The sequence below is a fragment of the Caloenas nicobarica genome, chromosome 17 (assembly GCF_036013445.1).
Source record: "Caloenas nicobarica isolate bCalNic1 chromosome 17, bCalNic1.hap1, whole genome shotgun sequence".
Classification (NCBI taxonomy): Eukaryota; Metazoa; Chordata; class Aves; order Columbiformes; family Columbidae; genus Caloenas; species Caloenas nicobarica.
Window position 1 is genome coordinate 12,842,283 of NC_088261.1, and position 20,628 is coordinate 12,862,910.

The following is a 20,628-nucleotide window of genomic DNA, read 5'->3' on the forward strand; positions in this document are numbered from 1 at the left end:
ATCTCCAGTGGAGCCCCAGGAGCTGTGCATGGCCCAGCAACTGGAGATGGGTGAGTGAGGGGCCCTGATTGTCTGGGCAGGGCGGGGGCCAGCGAGCGCTCCCTGCTCGACACCAGGATCACGTTTCCCCACACGCTGGCAGGGGGGGTCCCACGGGTGGTAGTCATGATGCTGCCCGAATGCCAGGGCTGCTCCGAGCTGGGAGCCGGCCCCAGCACAGCCTCTGCGGGCAGAGGGGACCCAGGTCCTGCTCCAGGGCACGGGCAGCGAGAGGCAGCTGGGCGGGCAGGAGGCAGCCGTGCTGTGGGACGGGGACTTTTCCTTCCCGTCTGAAGCGAGTTCCTCACCTGCTGCACTGGGGGCTTTCCCCATCCTGCCTGGGGTCTGCTGGGCACCCTCCAGCCCTGACACGCCTGGGAATGATCCAGTTCAAGACTCCCGAGTGAATTGAAAGTTGCCCAAGGCACAGAAGTCAGAGTGTGCCTTTGTTGCACTTTCAGCAAAGTGAGCAGAGGAACAGACTATTTTCCAAAACTGTTTCTTTACCAGGACATTTCAAGGGCAGTGTGAGGCTTCTCCCAGAGTTTCTGTGTTGGAGGATACAGCTCATTTTCCTGGGTGGTCCTGTACAGAACTCGACTTTTAAATATGCTTTTGTGCAATAACATGGTCTCATCTCTCTTCCAATGTGCTTTCTTGGCAGTTGTGGCTGAGGGAATGGCTCCGCCGCAGAGGATCCTCTTTCCCCCAGAGAATATTTGCATGGGCTGGCAGCACAGCCAGAGAGCTGGAGCGGGACTGCACAACCTGGGCAACACGTGCTTCCTCAACTCCGTCCTGCAGTGCCTGACCTACACCCCGCCTCTGGCCAACCACCTGCTCTCTGGGGAGCACAGCCGGGCCTGTCAGTACTTTGGGGAACTTTTCCTTGTACATCTGTTGGGCACTGCCCAAGGGCTCCCAGAATCTGGAAGTAGCTTGTTGTGCCTGGATGTGTTCATCTTCAGAAAGGCACCTGTTTCTAGCCCGGGCTCTTGGTCCCTATTCCTGCAAGTTAATCTCTTTTGCTTATTGCACAGAAAGCTTCTGTCAGTTCAGCATCCCTCTTAAGAAAGTTTTCTGTGCACTAAAATATCCCGGGCTTGTTGGGACTTGGGCCCCTTGGGTGGAGTGGGGAATTCTTAGAACTTCTTAGGTTTCCCATTGCTGTGGATATTTTGGAAACCTGAGGAGCTTCCCTCTCTCCCTCCCTCCCTCCCTTCCTCCCTCTCCAGGTGGCCAGGAAGGCTTCTGCATGATGTGCAGAATGGAAGTGCACGTTAAACAGGTCCTGCATTCCTCAGCCAGTGCCATCGAGCCTTGGGCTGTTGTTGATGGTCTCACACGTAAGTCAGTCCAGCTGCTGTGACATGTTTTATGCCATTCTCGTAGGAGAGAACTAGTAACTTCTTTTTTCTTAGAAATAGGAGAAAATTTTGAGCATGGCAGGCAGGAGGACGCCCACGAGTTCTTACGCTGCACCGTGGATGCCATGCAGAGAGCTTGTCTGAGCGGAAGCAGCGAGTAAGCACAAGCAAATTGTCTTTCCAGCGTTCCCAAGCCTTTTGGACTCCTTGATGTCCTCCCCTCAAGGAAAACTATGCCCAGGGCTTTCAGACAAAGCCAGACTCTTGGAGGAGATAACTGTCTGCCTTCCCATTGGTTTGCAGCTTGGACGTTTCCTCTCAAGCAACTACCATCGTCCATCAGATCTTTGGAGGCTTTCTGAGATCCAGAGGTACTTTTCCACAGCTACTGCTCTCCTTGGAATCATCTGTGCCCTCCTGTCTGCCTGCGATAGCACCTGATCGTGTAATTGGCGCAGTGGGTGTGAAGAGCGTAACCCGGCACAGTCGGTCGACTTCCCCTCTCGCTGAGCATTTCCATTTGCCTTCCAGTCACGTGCTGGAGCTGCCAAGCGGTTTCCGATTCCTACGAGGCCTTCCTGGATGTTCCTCTGGATATCAAAGTAAGAGGCTTTGTAATTGTTCTTCAAGTTGTCCCAAGGCCACTGGAGCTTTCCAGAATCCACACAATTGGCTTAAAAATGTATCCGACAAACACGAGAGAGCTTGGTTGTGGGCAAGAGGTGGAATGGACTGTGTTCTCCTGCAGAGGCCACGGCAGTGGTCTCCCTGTCGGTGCTGGTTTCAGCTGGACAGGCACCCGTGCCCCTCTCTGCACTGTGACGTACCCTCCTCCTTCTTCCCTTGCCCTCCCTCAACACCCATCTGGCTCCCAGGCTCACGGAGGGTGTTGTTTCCATCACTGGTGACCCGCACACCATTGTCGCTGAATTGTGCAGTGCCAGGAAGAGGTGGCTCTGGAGAGCACTGGGAATCCCTGGGAAATGAGGGAGATGTTCAGCATCACACCCTCTTTCTGCCTCCTTCTGGACACTGCTTGCGGGTTCACAGTGGGTCTCCTCAGCGTCATCGAGCTGTTTTCTTGTGTAAACTCCTCCTAAGTGTTTGGGCGAGGGCATTTCCCAGAGCTCAGGGCTCTCCCTTCTCACTCCTCCAGGCAGCCGCATCTGTCACCGCAGCTCTGGAGGACTTTGTGAAACCTGAGCACCTGGATGGTGAAAACTGCTTTAAATGTAGCAAGTAAGATGATTACTGATGACATATTAATACTAGATCCCACGTGAAGGTGTCATCGAGCAGAAGTCATGTTTTCACATTGGGTTAAGGCACAGTAATGAGAGGCAGGTTTTTTAACATGGCCTCATGGTACTGAATAGCTTTAAAATAGTGTCGGGATGTGTGAGACAGGAAAGGCTGTCTGGCCTTTGGGGGAAAAAATGGTGTGTTTCAGCCCTTGGCTCTGTACTTGCTTTCAAGGTGTGACAAGATGACTGCCGCCTCCAAGAGGTTCATGGTCCATCGCGCACCCAAGGTTCTCACGGTGTGTCTGAAGAGGTTTGAAGCTTTCACCGGCAACAAGATCAGCAAGGTGTGTACACAACTGGAGGGCAACGTTCTCTTCCTGGAGGGGGTTTCCCAAAGCCAGACGTTCTGTCACAAGCAGCTCATGTTGAGATTTCTACGTTCCCTTCTGGGGACAGTTCCCATGGGAAGACAAGCGTGTCCTCTGCTCCCACAGAGCTGCTTTGGCCCAGGTCTGTTTCCTGCCACCCAAAAGGTGACATCTTGCTTTAGGGAAAACCAAGCGTTGGTGATTCCAAACGATGCATTTCTACACCTCTGGCCCTTAGTCTTGGAAGGCTGTGTCCTCAAGTGTTTCGTGATCATTGCTGAGCCCTCCTGGTCTCTCCGTAGGTTGTGGAGTATCCCCAGTACCTGGATCTTCGCCCGTACATGTCTCAGGCAGCCGGAGAACCGCTCCTCTACTCCTTATACGCTGTCCTGGTGCATGGAGGTGGCAGCTGCCGTGCAGGACACTACTTCTGCTACATCAAGGTGAAAAGCAACTTCCTTCTGAACAAGGGAAAAATGTATCCTGGGCAAAACCAACTTCCCCTGCCGTGTTCTGGCAGCCAAGGATCTGAGGGGAGAAGGTTTCCTCAGGGGCTGGATTGGATTTGTTTTAGAACACTCCTGGTTTGGCAGCTTTTGGCTTGTATTTTTGTGGAGGAGCTGTGCCGTTCATCTCCAGATATCGACACTTTTCTTTGCAGGCCAGTGATGGACTGTGGTACCAGATGAATGACGAGTCTGTGGTTCTTTGCAACATCGACACAGTTCTCAGGCAGCAAGCCTATTTACTGTTTTACATCAGGTAATCACAAGTTTTAAGCTGTGTTCAGAATACGTTTCCTTTTCCTGGCTTTGCTATTTTTCTTCAGATCCTCTGGAGTGTTTCTGTCATAGCAATTACCACCTACATCGTTCAGCCCAATCAAATTTCCCATTTGTGGTCTTAGTTACATATTCTCTCTGTCATGTAAAGTGCTCCAAGAAAATGCCTGAACTCAGAGGAGGCTGCAAGAACAGACCTCAGCAGAGATCCCTCATTTTTCCCCAGGTGCTCTGATTTGAAAGTTGGACAAAGGGCTTCTTCCTCACCGGCACCATCACACGCCCTTTCCCCACTCAGTCCGTGGGCAGCCGGCAGCAAGCAGGTGGGTTCTGTGGGACCGCAGTGTCTGCCCCGTAGGACTAAGGTGGCTGTGGGGAGGTGGTCAGGGCACCAGATGGACAGCGGGTTTCTTTCAGGGATCTTGGCAGCGCTCTCTTTTCCCTCCCACACAGCAGCTTTCTGCACAGTTGCAGCACGGCTCCCTCTCCCAGCATCCCACCTGCATCCATCCCATTTGTCCTCCTTGGCCCCTCTGCAGCCTCCAGGAGCCTTTGGGAGGCCCTTAGTTGTCCCCTCAAAGCTTCTGGGGGTTCCCCACTGGTGGGTCCTGTCAGGAGGAAAGGGCAGGAGCTTCTCACAGCTCTCTTTGCAGGACATGGCGGGGGGCATGGAGGACTCTCCAGAGGACAGCAGCTCCTCCACACCAGCCAGCAGCAGCCAGCAAAGCCGGGCAGGTGCCCGGGAGGCAGCTGCGGGCCGGCCGTGCCCCATCTGGCCAGGCAGGGTCAACAGCAGCTCCTCCGTGGGCTCCTGCTTGCGTCGCTTCTTCCACGGCTGCATCAGGCTGGTGTCCAGAAGGAAAGCTGCGCGCCCGCTGCGCTGTCACCCCCGCAACCATGTGCCCCACACTGCGCGAGAGGACAGCAGCAAAGAGGAGCGGGGATTCAGCCCTTCTGCCCACTGCCAGGAGAACGGTGCCAGGGAGAGGGCCCGCAGCAGATCCCCGCAGTGGGGCAACAATCTCCGCAGCTGGGTTGTGGACACCACGGACTACGAACATTCAGATGGGAGGAGGGAGAGAACCAGTCCCCTGAGCTGTGACCGCACTCACAGGGATGAGGCAGCTCCAAGATCCTCCAGCAGCAGCTCCCAGTCTGCACCAGCACCTCCAGTGCCCTCCAGCAGCAGCTCCCAGTCTGCACCAGCACCTCCAGTGCCCTCCAGCAGCAGCTCCCAGTCCGTTCCTGCCCCCAGAGCTGCTCAGGAGCAAACCCGGCCAAGGCAGAGAGATCGGAGCAGATCCCCATGGCGGGGCTGTGATCTCTGCAGCCGGTTTGTGGAAATCACGGACCAGCATCGCTCTGTGAGGAGGACAAGGAGCTGGAGAACAAGTCCTCCATGCTGTGACCGAGCCCTAAGGGATGATGCAGCTCCAGGACCCTCCAACAGCAGCTCCCAGCGTCCTTCCACACCCAAAGCTGCTCAGGAGCAACCTCAGCCAAGGCAGAGGGAGCGGAGCAGATCCCCGCGGCGGCGCTATGACGTCCACAGCCATTTTGTGGAAATCACGGACAGTGACCCCTCAGCACACAGGGGGAGGAGGAGGAGGAGCAGGAAGGCTTCAGTGCCCCAGAGTTACAAATCAGAAAAACAGCCAGTGGTGACAGAGGCAGATTGCAGCCTGGGATGAGGGAGGACACAGCGTCTGAAGCCTGTGATGCTGGAGAGGAGGAGGAAGAGTCCAGGAAGCACCAAAGCTGCCCCAGCAGGGACCAAGCTGCCCCAAGGGCACCAGCAGCCAGTGCTGCCTCTGGCCAGGAAGAGCTCAGAGAGCCCTTCCAGAGCCAGGGGCAGCTCTGCCGGCCGGCCCGCCTGCCCACAGGCCCCTCGAGGAGGAGCTGCTTCTGCATCCCACGGCTGGGATCGCTTCTCAGAAACACTCCCTGGGCACCAGCAGGCCGAAAAGCCAAAGCCACAATTAAAACAAATTCCTGTTGGCCTTGCGTGTGTCATTTATGGGGTGTTTGCTTCTATGAGGGTTTTGGGGCAATTGGTGAAATCTCCATTCTAAGAAGTCTCTGTGATGGTGTTTTGGGAGCTGTGTGCTGTGTGTTCCCGTCTTGCTGTCTCTTCTGTTTCAATGTGGAGGTCGAGTTGTAAGGAGCCATTGAAGGAGGAATGTTGTTTTTACAACTGATCTGGCACCTGACCCCAGCTGAGGAAGGACTGAGAGACATCAGACTATGAATCCTTAATGTAAAACAAAGTCTCTTTGAAATAATCCTGGAATGCAAACTGATTACTGTATTTAAAAAGTTAAGTGATAGGGTAACCAAAGAGCCAGGAACGCATAGTTTCATAAAATCAACAAGGTCAGGGAGTTGTTAGAATTAGATGAATGAGACAGATAAACTGAGGCAGGTGTCGGGTAGTCTGTAAACTCTGCAGTACCCAACGAATGGGGAGCAGGGGAGGGAATTTGCAGCCAGGATTTGGGGGGGATATAAGCGGAGGCTTTTTGCCCTGTTCTGTGTACCTACTTTTGGGTAGAACACCTGGTCTTGTAAAACCATTTATAAAACATGCTTTGCTGAGAGATCCTGCCCAGGCCTATTCTATTGGCAAGGTGATTGTTTCCTACAACAGGATTCAGCAGCAGAAGGGAGGCAGGACAAGAGGGTCCATGAGGTCAGAAAGCACAGCAGACAGCTGGTACGTGGGGTCACAGGCGCCAAACCCAGCTCGGGTTGGAACTCCCTGGGAGAACTTGCTGCTGAGGAGGGAGGACAAGAGGACACAGAAATTCTCAATTCTTTCCCTGATTAAATTCATCCGTGCCCACACCGTGTCTTTGTTTCTCCTTGAACTGTTCCTGAAGTAGTAACAGCTCATTATGGGGCCCTTGAATTGCCTTAAAGAGCTAGACCAAGTTTTGATCTGGGCTGTTGCTGTGCTTGGAGGCTGCTGTCCTTGAAGACCAGATGAAATAACTTCTGCCACCCTGCCTTGGCAGTTTATTCCGTCTGTGTCACAGCTCTGTCTGCAACACTGACAGCTCCAGCTCAGCCAGTCAGGTCCCTGGCTGAGGACATTGCCTCCCATCTGGGCTGAACCACCCCAGCTGTGGCACCAGCCCAGCTCTGACCTGCCCCAAGGAAACCTGGTACCAAGTGTCCAAGAGCCCATGTGTGCAAAGGCTTTGCTACAGAGCACAGACATGACATGGCCAAAGATTGCTGAACGTCTCTCTAGCCCTAGGAGTATAAAACCAGAATAAAATGCCTAAATTCCTTCAACTAAAGATATTCTTTCCCCCAGCCTGGAAAAATTACATCTGTTGCTATGATCTTCCTGGTGTCCTGTCTAATTATGGGACAAGAAAAAATGTTTCTCACACCCAAATTCTTTTCTAATGTGAACAATGCTTTTGCAGGAAAGAAGTGTCTCTGTAGTGTTGAGGGAAGAAACATCATTGATTACTTCACAGCGTTTCATGGGACATTCCCCCGGAGATCCAGGAACACCACAGGGGAGCCCAGAGGGGCAGAGAAAGGGACATCATGGGCTGCCCCTGTGCTGCTGAGCGGGGCTGGGCTCCTGGGACAGAGGGAGCTCATGGCAAGCGGCAGCGCTGCAGAGAGACAGCTCTGCCCAGGAGCAGCTCCTCTGCAAAGCGCAGCAGGGCTGAGGGCTCTGCCTGCAGCACCGAGGTGACAAGAGCCAGGCACAGAGAGGGGAAACACAGTCTGGGGTAGTGAGACGACTGAGAGATCACTGGAGGAGAAATCTTCACAGTCCTTAACACTGTAAGTCTCTGGGTGCAGGGCGGTGCAGATGAGGATCCTGCAATTATCTCCCAGAGCTGGCACATCCCATGGCTGGTGTGGAGGAGAAGGATCTGCTCCTCAGCAAGGATTCCCTGCATGGACAGGGCACGACAGCTGCCTTCTCCCAGCTGCAGGGTGTGAAGCTGGGGAGCACCCAGGGGTGCCCAGGGCTGTCCTGCAGAGCAGGGTCCCTGCACCCCAGGGCTGTGCCGGGGCAGAGACTCTGCCGCCTGCCAGGGTCAGCGCTCAGCCTGCCCGGGGAGATCCCAGCAACACTGAGGGGAGAAGCTGTGGGGGGAAGGAGTGACCCCCGGCAGGGCAGGGTCCTTCTGCTGTTGAGAGGAGACAGCGCACAGCTCCAGCTCAGTCTGGGACACTTGCAGAGGGTCCTTGTGAAGAACATTGAGGCAGCCTTTTTCCAGATACTGTGCGTTGATTTTTTCCACTCTTGATTTGCTGGGTGGGCAGTGGGAGATGGGGATTTATTTCTCTGCCCTGGAGAAGGCAACTGAGGCCCCAGTTCTCATTAGGACTTGTCTGAGCTGCTCCTGAGTGCCTGCACACACAGAGCTGCCCCTGGGCAGTGCCCGGGGCCAGGAGGTGTGAGCAGGACAGAGCTGAGCACACAGCAGGAGAGTTTGACTCTATGAGCAGTGACAGGGAGCAGACCCAGGGACAGAGAAACAGCTCCCAGCAGGGACAGCTCCAGGCAGCAGAGACATGGGCAGGGAGAGGGAGCTGGGACCAGAAATGCTGGGGAGGGGATTCAGGAACCCCCCTGCCATCCCCTGCAGTGCAGACTCATTTCCCAGTGCAACCCCCTGCTCTCCTCTCCTCCCCAGCAGGGCCTCTGCCCCAAAGCCATGGGGTCCAGGACATGAGTCACCACCTCAGCAGCTGGACCTGCAGGTGAAGGGTTCCTAGAAGGTGGTACACAAAAAAGATGCTAAAAGCACTTGCCCTACCGTGACATCATGTGAGTGGCAGTGAGCACAGCTGGGTAGGGAGAAGGCTTCCCATCATGCCCGTCTGCCTTTCTGTCCTTTCTTTATTTCTTCTGTAGCACTGCTGTGTTCTTCCCTGTTTCTCCACCTGTCCTGGTGCTCTTACTCTCTAGGGTTGGGGTGGGGATGTGGGTCAGTTTTTGTTCAGATACCAACACTGGGAGTCCTGTCCCAGAAGCATCCTCATGGAAACTAGATGCTGAAGCTATATTTTAAGCTGTGATGAACCATGTCATTCAGCTGGTAGTGTGGAGAATGAGCGGAATCATTGCTCTTTCAGGGAAGGGATTTTCTATGCGAAATGACATGTTTTTTTTCTTCAGTGACATCTCACCGAAGCTGTCACTTTCTTTTCTTCTTTGGGCAGGCCTTCAGCAGAGGCAGCAAATGTCCAACAGCAGCTCCATCACCCAGTTCCTCCTCCTGGCATTCTCAGACACACGGGAGCTGCAGCTCTTGCACTTCTGGCTCTTCCTGGGCATCTACCTGGCTGCCCTCCTGGGCAACAGCCTCATCATCACCACCATAGCCTGTGACCAGCACCTGCACACCCCCATGTACTTCTTCCTGCTCAACCTCGCCCTCCTTGACCTGGGCTCCATCTCCATCACTGTCCCCAAATCCATGGCCAACTCTCTGTGGGATACTACAGTCATTTCTTATGCAGGATGTGCTGCCCAGGTCTTCTTTGTATTTTTCTTGTTTGGTGCAGAATATTCTCTTCTCACAGTCATGTCCTATGACCGCTACATTGCCATCTGCAAACCCCTGCACTACGGGACCCTCCTGGGCAGCAGAGCTTGTGTCCACATGGCAGCAGCTGCTTGGGCCAGTGGGTTTCTCAATGCTCTGCTGCACACGGCCAATACATTTTCACTGCCACTGTGCAAGGGCAATGCCCTGGACCAGTTCTTCTGTGAAGTCCCCCAGATCCTCAAGCTCTCCTGCTCATGCTCCTACCTCAGGGAAGATGGAATTCTTGGTTTTAGTGCCTTTTTATTCTTTGTGTGTTTTGTGTTCATTGTGGTGTCCTATGTGCAGATCTTCAGGGCCGTGCTGAGGATGCCCTCTGAGCAGAGACGGCACAAAGCCTTTTCCACCTGTCTCCCTCACCTGGCCATCGTGTCCCTGTTTATCATCACTGGCATGTTTGCCTACCTGAAGCCCCCCTCCATTTCATCCCCATTCCTGGGTGTGATAGTGTCTGTTCTGTACTCAGTAGTTCCTCCAGCTGTGAATCCTCTCATCTACAGCATGAGGAACCAGGAGCTCAAGAATGCCCTGTGGACATTGATGACTGGATGTTTCCTGAAGCAATGAACTGCCCATCACCTTCTGCTTAACAGTTGTGTCATTGCAGGCTCAGACTTCCCTTTTTTATTTTTTTTTCTTATTGGTGGTTGCTTTTTATTTATTAATAATATTGCCATCCCCCTTCGATTTCACTGTCTTCTTTTATGACTGTCTGTGTAAATGAGGAGCTGTGCTTCCCGTGTGTTTCAACAAAGGAAATGTACCTGGAGCAATTATATTTTTTTCCTTGGGTCCTTCCTCCAGTGCCGTTTTGGAGCTGCATGGACAGTTCCTGTATGTGTGGGTGGGTGGAAGGGAACAGAGAGACAGCAGAACATTCAGGGATAAGCAGTGCTTAGTCTTCCAGCCATGCCCTCTTTCGACTTCCGCTGTCTCTAATGCTTTGTGTTGGTGTAAGGCCTGAGTGTTCTGGCAGCTTTCTCACAGTCCTGCTGCCAGGTATTGCTGATACAAGCCAGGATACCATTGGCCTTTTTGTCCACCTGGGCACACGCTGGCTCATTTTCAGCCACTGTTGACCAACAGATCCAGGTCCTTTTCCATGGGGCAGCTTTCCAGCCACTCTTCCCAGAGCCTGAGCGTTCGTGGGGTTGTTGTGACCCAAGTGCAGGACCTGGCACTCGGCCTGGTAAAACCTCATACAACTGGCCTCAGCCCAACGATGCAGCCAGTTCAGATCCCTCTGTATGGCCTTCCCACGCTTCAGCAGATCAACACTCCCAGCCAACTTGGTGTTCTCTGCAAACTTACTGAAGATGCACTTGATCCCTTCGTCCAGATCATTGATAAAGACATGAAACAGAATTGGCCTCAGTGCTCCTCACTTAATTTGCATCAATATAAAGCTCTGCAGCACAGCAGTCTGTGTCTGCAGTAGCCATTCTGGGCAGTGCCAATTACATGGGCGTTTACGCTATAAGGCTTGATAGCCCATCCACAAGTACATACCTAAGTGGTTCAGATGAAGGGTGGTCTTGCACAAGTCACCCTTTGTGTTCTCGGTGCCATGGACACAGGGCTTGTCTCTCCAGAGCGCAGCAGAGGCTGGATCCCCTTCTCAGGACAGACTCCTGGCCAGAAAGACACAGACACGGGGGTAACTCCGGGTAACTCATTCAGATGAAAAACATCTGAACAACAACGGGGTCATTGGTCCCAGCCAGTGCGGGTTCATGAGGGGAAAGTCTTGCCTGACAGACTTAATTTCATTCTAGGATAAAGTTACCCATGTAGCTGACCAAGGGATGCCTGTCGATGTGATCTTTTTGGATGTCAGTAAAGCCTTTGATAGTGTCTCTCCCAGGATCCTCCTGGACAAGATGTCCAGCACACAGCTGGGTAAACACACAGTGCAGTGGGTGAGCAATTGGCTGACGGGCTGGGCTCAAGGAGTTCTAGTAAATGGGGTCATGTCAGGCTGGCGACCAGTCACTAGCGGGTTCTAGAGAGGCCCATCTTAGGGCCAGCACTCTTCAATGTCTTTATAAATGACTTGGACACAGAACTTGAGGGATTGCTTAGCAAGTTTGCTGATGACATGAAATTGGGAGGAGCTGTTGGCAGTTGAGGGCAGAGAGGCCCTGCAGAGGGATCTGGATAAATTGGAGAACTGGGCAATCACCAACTACATGAAGTTCAATAAGAGTAAGTGCCAGATTCTGCACCCGGGACACAGCAACCCTGGCTGTACATACAGACTGGGGGATGAGATGCTGGAGAGCAGCTCTGCGGTGAGGGATCTGGGGGTTCTGGTCAACGGCAAGTCGAACATGAGCCACCAGTGTCCCTGGCAGCCAAGAGGGACCCGTGTCCTGGTGCATCCAGCACAGCACGGCCAGCTGGGCAGGGAGGGGATTGTCCCGCTCTGCTCTGCGCTGGGGCGGCCTCACCTGCAGCATTCACTGTGTGCAGGGCTGGGGACACAGGATCAAAAGGAGATAAAGCTACTGGAGAGTGTCCAGAAGAGGCTACGAAGTTGGGGAAGGGTTTGGAGGAGAAGCCATATGAGGAGCGGGTATAGTCCCCGGGTTTGTTCAGCCTGGAGAAGAGGAGACTGAGGGCAGAGCTCATGGCAGCTGCAGCTTCAGCAGGAGAGCAGGAGGGGCAGGGCTGAGCTCTTCTCTCTGTGACAGTGACAGAACCCAAGGGAATGGCAGGAAGATGTGCCAGGGGAGGGTCAGTTGGACATGAGGAAAAGGTTCTTCACCCAGAGGGTGCTGGACACTGGAACAGGCTCCCCAGGGAGGTGTCACGGCCCCAACCTGACAGTGTTCAAGAAGAGACTGGACAACGTCCTCAGACACACGGTGTGAACTATGGGGTGTCCTGGGCAGGGACAGAAGTTGGACTGATTGATCCTGTGGGTCATTCCAACTCAGGACATTCGATGATTCTGTGGGACAGGCAGGGTCTCGAGGTCACTTCATATTGGGAGTAACACCTCATGGAAACTGTCTAAATGCATTACTGGGATGTGCTTCCTTTAACCAATGTCCCCGTGTCCATTCCTCATGACGTGGGACATCTCAGATGAGTGCAGAGCAGGGTGACACACCACAGGGCTGAGGTGCCTCCCGTCCCTTGGGAGTGGCAACAGGAGGCCAGAGAGACACTGTGACTCCTGCCTCTGTGTGTAAAAGGGACAGACTCTGTTTCCGAACATCCCTGGGTGCATAAGGAGTCCACAAGTCCAGCTCAGATGTGGACGCCTGACAAAACCCTGACATTTCTGTGTGTGACTCCAGAAAAAAACCCACTGTCCCACACAGATTAATTTCATGTCTGCCTGCTATGTCATACTTACCCGTGATTCTGGATTGTGGTCTCAAACGTGCCAGAGCAATCAGGGAGGTTCTGAGGTCCTTGGAAAAGGCAGTTGTCAAATCTGTCTTCAAGAAGGGCAGCCTACCTCCGTCCTTGGGAAGGGGATGGGACAAGTCCTCCTGCAGCCATGTCCAGGCACTTGGAAAACAAGGAAGGGATTGCTGAACCCAAATGGGCAGGGAAAGAAAGGCATGTTGTGGACATGGAATTTTGCAAAGCCTCAGACATGGTGTCCCGTGATGTCCTTATAATGCGATTGGTGCTCTCTGGGCTAAAGAAGTGGATGCTGGGTGGGAAGGTGGCTGGATGATGAAGCCCAAATGTCCCCAGTGGTACAAAGTGCCCCATAGAACCAGTTACCAGTGGAATCCCTCAGTGATCAGCACTTGGGCCAACACTGTTGAATGTCTTTATTCTCCCCCTGTATGATGTGATGGAGTGAAACTTCAGCTCCTTTGTGGATGGTGCAAAGCTGGGCAGAGGCCTTGAACAACCTCATCTGGTTCACCCTGCCCTGAGCAGGAGAATGAGACAAGGTGGTGCTCAGGGCTCACTTCAAACCTGACTTACTCTATCATTCTTTTCCTTGGAGAGGTTTTGGAAGACAGAATTGGTGGAGGGAGGGAAGGAAAAAAAAAAAAAGGCAGATGAGGAAACATAAAAGGTGCCAACATAAACAGAGCAGTTCCAGTGAATAATGTTTCTCTACTCAAATTGTCAGCAGGAAATCTATAATCAGCTCCCCAAATGCCCTGTTCTGCTCATTGGCCCCCAGGGAGTTACATCACATTTCTTTACATCTGATTCTACACTGGGGTTTGCATCTGATTGTTACAGCTTCTTTGCAGGAATTACTTTGTGCTTTCCTTAGAGAACTGGATGTAAACAGGCACAGGGTACTTTTTTAATTAGAGGAAACAAAAAAAAAAGAGAAATAAAAAAGGGTCAGGACATTTGATAGTAATAGAAATGAGCAACTGTTTGGAAGCAACTACATTTCAGTGCAGATGGATGTCAGACGAGACTGTGTGGAATCATAACAAATTTCAGTCATTACTTAGAGTACTAAAGAAGATGAGTTATACTTGGTCCCTATTCCAGCCTCCCCTCCCCTTTCCTGAAGAAACAGAGAGCACGAAGCTGTGGAAGAAAGCAGGGGACTACGAAAGAGATGCTTGATGCTGAAATCGGTAGTTACTTAGGGATTCCTAGTCAAAAAAGGCAAGTACTGAAAAGTAGAAAGAAAAAATTTCAACCTGCATTTGATTTGACTTGATTTGATTTGATTTGATTTGATTTGATAGTTTAGCATGTGTGCAATAGAAGAGATGACTTCGCCACATAGGTGTGACAGATGTTTGGAACAGGTCTGCGTGAATTTGGAATTTGCCAGGAATGGGATAAATAGCTAAGAGACTTTAAAAGCCCCTGTTATGAAGAAAGAATTCTTTATGAGTGTTTGAAAAAGGTTGAAAGAAGACAACAAATTCTCTGAGAACTCCGACTGATATTTGATATAGAAAAATCAGAGTATGAGAAATGGTTGAAGTACTCTGTGTGCTGTAGGAAGACTGGAAGAAAGGAAGGAAGCAGAGAAGGTTTTGGAGAGCCTTTCACCCAGACCGTGGAATTATCACACTTGGTTTTTGACATGTTCTTGTCTTGGTATGATGAACCGAAATTCAACATGGGACCAGAAAATGGAACTGCAGTTACTGAGTTCATCCTAGAGGGTTTCTCAGGGCTTGATCAAAGACTACAGCTCTTACTCTCTCTGTTCTTTCTGCTCATATACCTGACAACAGTGATGGGGAACATCACTATCATTTTCCTCGTGTACACGGATCGCCACCTACAAACCCCTATGTACTTTTTCATTGGCAATCTGGCTTTCCTGGAAATCTGGTTTACATCCTCCACAAGAATCAAATTGGTTGTGATCCTGGGTTCTGGTAGGAGAACAATCTCACTAAGCAGCTGCTTTGCCCAATCCTATTTCTATTTTGCCCTGGGCTGTACAGAGTTTGTTCTACTTGTTGTCATGTCCTTTGACCGCTATGTTGCCGTCTGCCAACCTTTGCGTTATGCTGCCATCATGAAGCCTCAGCTCTGCATCCACCTGGTTGTTGCTGCTTGGGTCACAAGCTTCACACTCTTCAGTTACCGCCTGGTCATCCTCTCCCAGCTGACTTTCTGTGGCTCAAATAAGATCCACCACTTTTTCTGTGACAACTCCCCCTTATTCAAACTGTCCTGCTCTGACACCAGCCTGCTCTGGAAAATAGACTCTGTTTTCATATCATTTGTCATTCTGGGTTCCTTATGTTTAACTCTTGCATTTTACATGTGCATCCTTTTCTGTATTCTACATCTTCCAGCAGCCTCTGGGAGGAAAAAAGCTTTTACCACATGTTCTTCCCATCTCACCACTTTGGCCATTGTATATGGGAGCTGTGTTGTTCTCTATGCATGTCCTTCAGAATATGTTTCCTTGGAGACTAACAGCATTGTAGCATTGCTGAACACCGTCCTGTACCCATTCTTAAATCCATTCATCTACAGTCTCAGAAACAAGACTGTGATACTGGCCCTGAATGAAGCCATTGCCCGTATAACAACACAGCTTTTCCCCTAATCATGAGGCATTTCTGGACAGCAATTTCAGTGATCTGCTAGCATATGTTAGATAATACCAATGCATATGTATGTAACCTCCAGACACAGATGCCTCAGGAAATATGTGTTCTTGTTGGATTGTGTTAAATGGTTAGAAGCTCATCTGCACACACAAAGAAGGCACTAACAATGGCAGGAGAAGTAACTCAGTTAATACCCTGCCCCAGCTGCTCTCAGCCCCATCACTGGAGAGCCACCAGCTCATCAAGAGCCCATCTCCAAAACCAAGAAGAGCACAGAGGCTCAGTGGGAAGTGGGAACCCAGATTACAGGCTCTGGGGAATGAACATCTTGTCCCAGGGCCACCCTGGGAGAGCCATCAGCCTCGTCGTCCAGGTGTGAAACCCATCAAGAAGAGTCACTGAGAGCAGCTCTCTGGATCATCACTTGGACTAGGAGAATTGTTGCCTGGGGGTGTAGAACACATTATTCGATGCAGGGGAAGAACGTTTTTGGATTGCACAGGACTTATCATGGGAAGTTTGGGGAAGGACCCCAACCATTGCAGTCTGTCCTGTCTGTGTGAGCCAACGCAGGCGGGTCACAAGAACAACCAGAGGCCACACATGCAATTGCAAAGAGCAAATTTATTTTTGTTACCTCGCTACCAGGAGATCCCTGAAACAGGACTTAAGCTCCTGGGCAAAGGTCACACAACCAGAGATGCGGGCATTGCAGGATTCAGCCCTGGTAGAAGATCAACCAGCTTGCTAATTTCATATAGGGATTCACGCAGGCGCAGTTTACCACACTGCTTTGATCTTTGCCTGCAGGAATCCCAAGCATGTAGGATAAGGTGCCTTTATGACTCTTTTCACAGGCCTGTTGTCTAAACACAGAGGTTCTACTTGTGATTTTTGTGTTTTTCTACACCACAGCTGCAGTCGCTTGAGCGTATTATACAATTCTCATCCTTCCCATTCTTGCATTATTCCCGCACATTCCACGCCCTCACTCAAGAGACAGCTCCTGCTGGGGACAGCAAAGCCAGAGTTGTTCATTTGGGCTTGTGAGGTGTAGCACAGAGCAATTTACAGGGACACAAAATAAACACATACAGAAAAAGCGAAAAACATATCTCTATGATACTGCTTTGATTCAGGTGTCCCATTCATCTTGCCAAGGAATTAAATGAGTAATTCAGCCAGGCATTATCAGTAGATGGCTTCACTTCACAGAATCACAGAATGTCATGGATTGGAAGGGACCTCAAAAGCTCATCCACTCCAATCCCCCTGCCGGAGCAGGAACAGCTAGATGAGTTTACACAGGAAAGTGTCCAGGTGGGTTTTGAATGTGTCCAGAGAAGGAGACTCCACAACCTCCCTGGGCAGCCTGTTCCAGCGTTCTGTCACACTCACTGAGAAGAAGTTTCTTCTCATATTTAGGTGGAACCTCCTGTGTTCCAGTTTGCACCCATTGCCCCATGTCCTATCATTGATTGTCACCGAGAAGAGCCTGGCTCCATCCTCATGACACTCACCCTCTACATATTGATAATCATTTATGAGGTCACCTCTGAGTCTCCTCTTCTCCAAGCTAAAAAGACTCAGCTCCCTCAGCATTTCCTCACACAGGAGATGCTCCACTCCCTTAATCATCTTCATGGCTCTGCGCTGGACTCTCTCCAGCAGTTCTCTGTCCTTCTGGAACTGAAGGGCCCAGAACTGGACACAATATTCCAGATGAGGTCTCACCAGGGCAGGGTAGAGGGGCAGGAGAACCTCTCTGGACCTACTGACCACCCCCATTCTAATCCACCCCAGGCACCATTGGCCTTCCTGGCCACAAGGGCACAGTGCTGGCTCGTGGTCATCCTGCTTTCCACCAGGACCCCCAGGTCCCTTTCCCCTACACTGCTCTCCAACAGGTCATTCCCCAACTTATACTGGAACCTGGGGTTGTTCCTGCCCAGACTCTACACTTGCCCTTGTTACATTTCATTAAATTTTTCCCTGCCCAACTCTCCAGCCTGTTCAGATCTCGCTACTTAATGCATTAGTCCCAAAGATGTGAAATGTCGCCTTCCATGCTGGCTAGTTCATCATCTATGTTGAAGCAACACATGCCTTCAAAATCAAAGCAGCATTTGCAGCCACTACCTACTCAGAGAAAGCAACAATAAGAAAATTAATGTCAAAATCCCTTAGCGGAGCAGAATTCTGTAATACAGCTACCACGGTTGTCATGCCAATGAAACACATTATTAAGAGATCTGCAGCTGTTAATTTCTCCTAAATATTAAAGGCAAATGATTTTGATACTGTAGAGGCTGAACAAATCTAAGTTTACCAGGACAAATCTCAGTTAACCAACAGGAGTGTTGTCACCTTCCAGTAATACATACGCTGTTGCTCCTGCTCCTTCAGCTGGTATCAACAACCTGGTGTGGGGTAGTTGCCCACACAGGCTGGAAAGTCATGGCCTGCACTGTTTCAGATTGGACTTCGGTTAGACATTGGGTCTGTGACACCAATAACATTGTTCCAATGCTGTCACCTCTAGATAAAACACAGGTGTTCACTGAAGATAACTGAAATACGAGAACTTGAGAATGTGATATTAGTGAAGGATGTAACATAAGAGGAGAAATCAGGATACAGAACTGCACAGCATTCTCTGGAGTTATATGATTTTTTACATCTGCATCAATAGGCTGCAGTCCCACTGGTTCCACTGGTGTGAAAATTCCATTTCCCCTGTAGTTAGTCCTGACACTGTACCCACAGCAGTGTGTACATATTGCCACCCCCTAGATGGGGGTAGGAGGCCAATATAATCAACCTGACAGGTATGCAAGGCCCACTGACCCTGTTTTATCCTTCCCCATGGCCTACATAATGCCCTTAAATGTACCTGAGTACAAGTAGCACAAAGATGTACGCATGTTTTACAAGTCTATAATAGCAAAGGGGTTTGATTGTGAGCCATGTTCCCTGCATGTGCAGTATAAGCTGATTGATGTCCACAAGCTATATGCACATTTAGATCTTGAGCATGCAGCTTGGCAGAGGACATATTATTTACTTCCCTAGTGTTCTGTGACTTAAATGTATCAACTTTGTTGTGCTTTTCTATTAACCCTTCACAAGGGGAATCCACCTCCACAGAAGATGTAGGGATAAAAGTTTTGCAATGCCCTAAAAATCCCCCAAAGGCATGCGATTGTTTTACTGTGGCTGGTACAGAAAACTGCTGGACTCTTTGGTATTTCTCTGAGCTGTCCATGCCAAACTATTCCTAAAAATAGTACAGTAGCACTAGGGCCCTGTGTTTTCATTGGATTAGTTGCCCAGCCTTGGTCCTGTAAATGAAATTTCAGTGATTTGACAGCTGCTTCAGTTTCTTATTGTGACGCTGCCATGATCAGCAATATAATGGCAAACAGAAATGGTACCTGACCAGAGCGTGACATTGGCTACTATCATTTGGTGGCAAATGGAGGGGCTGTGTTTGTCAGGCAATGTGGGGGGACTACAGAGATGCTGCTCGCTATTGTAGGGAGGAAATTCATGCTGCCAAAGCTCAATTAGAATTGAAGTTGTTCAATAGTGTGAAGGGTAATTAAAAAAGCTTTTAAAAATATATTAATGGCAAAAAGCAAACTACAAATAACTTGGGCCCATTACTCGATGAGCATGGTCACCTTATTAACAGGGACATAGACAAAGCTGAGATGTTTAATGCTTTCTTCACCTTGGTCTTCAACACTGATAATGTGCTTGTGGACCCCATAACCCTGGGCTGGAAAATCACATCTGCAAGAGCAATAAACTCCCAAACGATCCGGAACTTGTACTGGATCTGCTACTCCAGCTGGATCCCTACAGGTCAATGAGGCCTGATGAGGTTCATCCAAGATTGCTTGAAGAGCTGGGGATGTCATGACAGAACCCAAGGGAATGTCAGGAGGATGTGCCAGGGGAGGGTCAGTTGGACATAAGGAAAAGGTTCTTCACCCAGAGGTGCTGGACACTGGAACAGGCTCCCCAGGGAGGTGTCACGGCCCCAACCTGACAGTGTTCAAGAAGAGACTGGACAACGTCCTCAGACACACGGTGTGAACTGTGGGGTTGTCCTGGGCAGGGACAGGAGTTGGACTCGATGATCCTGTGGGTCCTTTCCAAATCAGGACATTCTATGATTCTGTGTATCCCTGAGGCAATACTTGGAAAGTATATTGCTTTTGTTGCCAGGTAAAGGCAAACTGGTCTTGTATTGATCTGGCAGGTGGGAGTGGGCACAGTGCTGGTGATGGGGCGAGGGGCGCTCGGCTTTTTTGCATAAGCATTAATTTTGCTGTCGGCAAAACATTTCTGATGTTCTGATCCCATCTATTTCTGACCATGGGACACCAGCTTGTACAAGATCATTCTACATTTGTGTCCTCATAACCCATGCTGTAATTCCTTTTGGTTTTGCTGCCTTGCCTTTATTTACCACCCAAACAGAGGGTCCCAAAATTAGAGCCCAAATGTCCCCCAAGGAATTTATTAGAGCTTCTACATTACCCGTAGCATTTGTCACTGCTGCTGTAGTGAACGGTTTTAGTGAGGCAGGCGCTCCTCTCAAAAACTGCATTTTGACGCTTGTTACTGCTACACTGTCCAGACTGAATCGTAAAAGCAATGCGTGAGCCATCCCCATCTGCCACATCCAATTAATACATTTTTGCATTGCACACCAGGTTCTGAGGGATGACACTGATTTGACAGGTTCAGCATACGGTGGTAAAACTCCTGCACACAACCATTGATACGTTGTAATGCGAGAACTTCACGGTCAGGAGCTCTAAGATGGGTAAATAATTACCATACCCATCTGCTGGCTAACTCGTGAGAAGAATCCAATGCTGCTTTCCATGGCAACACATGCAGAGCCGTTTCAGTTGCCTGCGGGGTAACCACTGCCCCGTCATCAATCTCAGGCCGTGCCTGTGGCAGAGCCAATTGATCCAGGAAAGTGGCCACGGGGGCCCAGCGCTCAGTGCTGGGCCATCCCTGAACACAGGGAGTCACCAGCACAGCCGCCCCAGTCCTCGACCTTTTTGCAAACCGTGGCAGGGCTGTTTCTGGTGATGCTGACCGTGCCAAACAAAAATTAGTTTGATTTGTGTTTTTCTATACCCCAGGTACAGTCACTTATGCGTATTTACAAATCTCCTCCTTGCCAATCTTCCCTTA

At 50.6% G+C, this 20,628-nt stretch overlaps 1 protein-coding gene across 1 annotated transcript; it reads left to right on the top strand.

Moving 5' to 3' along the window:
- The first annotated feature begins 9,019 nt into the window (after positions 1-9,019).
- On the top strand, positions 9,020-15,404 carry LOC135995530 (olfactory receptor 1L1-like). The gene is made up of 2 exons (XM_065646909.1): positions 9,020-9,945; positions 14,336-15,404. Exons 1-2 carry the CDS (start codon positions 9,020-9,022, stop codon positions 15,402-15,404), a joined length of 1,995 nt encoding a protein of 664 aa, XP_065502981.1.
- Positions 15,405-20,628: the final 5,224 nt, after the last annotated feature.

Bases quoted from the DNA above. Each gene is read 5' to 3' on its own strand.
- LOC135995530 (XM_065646909.1), top strand. From the start codon at position 9,020: ATGTCCAACAGCAGCTCCATCACCCAGTTCCTCCTCCTGGCATTCTCA. The intron at 9,946-14,335 runs GCAATGAACTGC...TGTGTGCTGTAG, and splicing joins ATGACTGGATGTTTCCTGAA to GAAGACTGGAAGAAAGGAAG.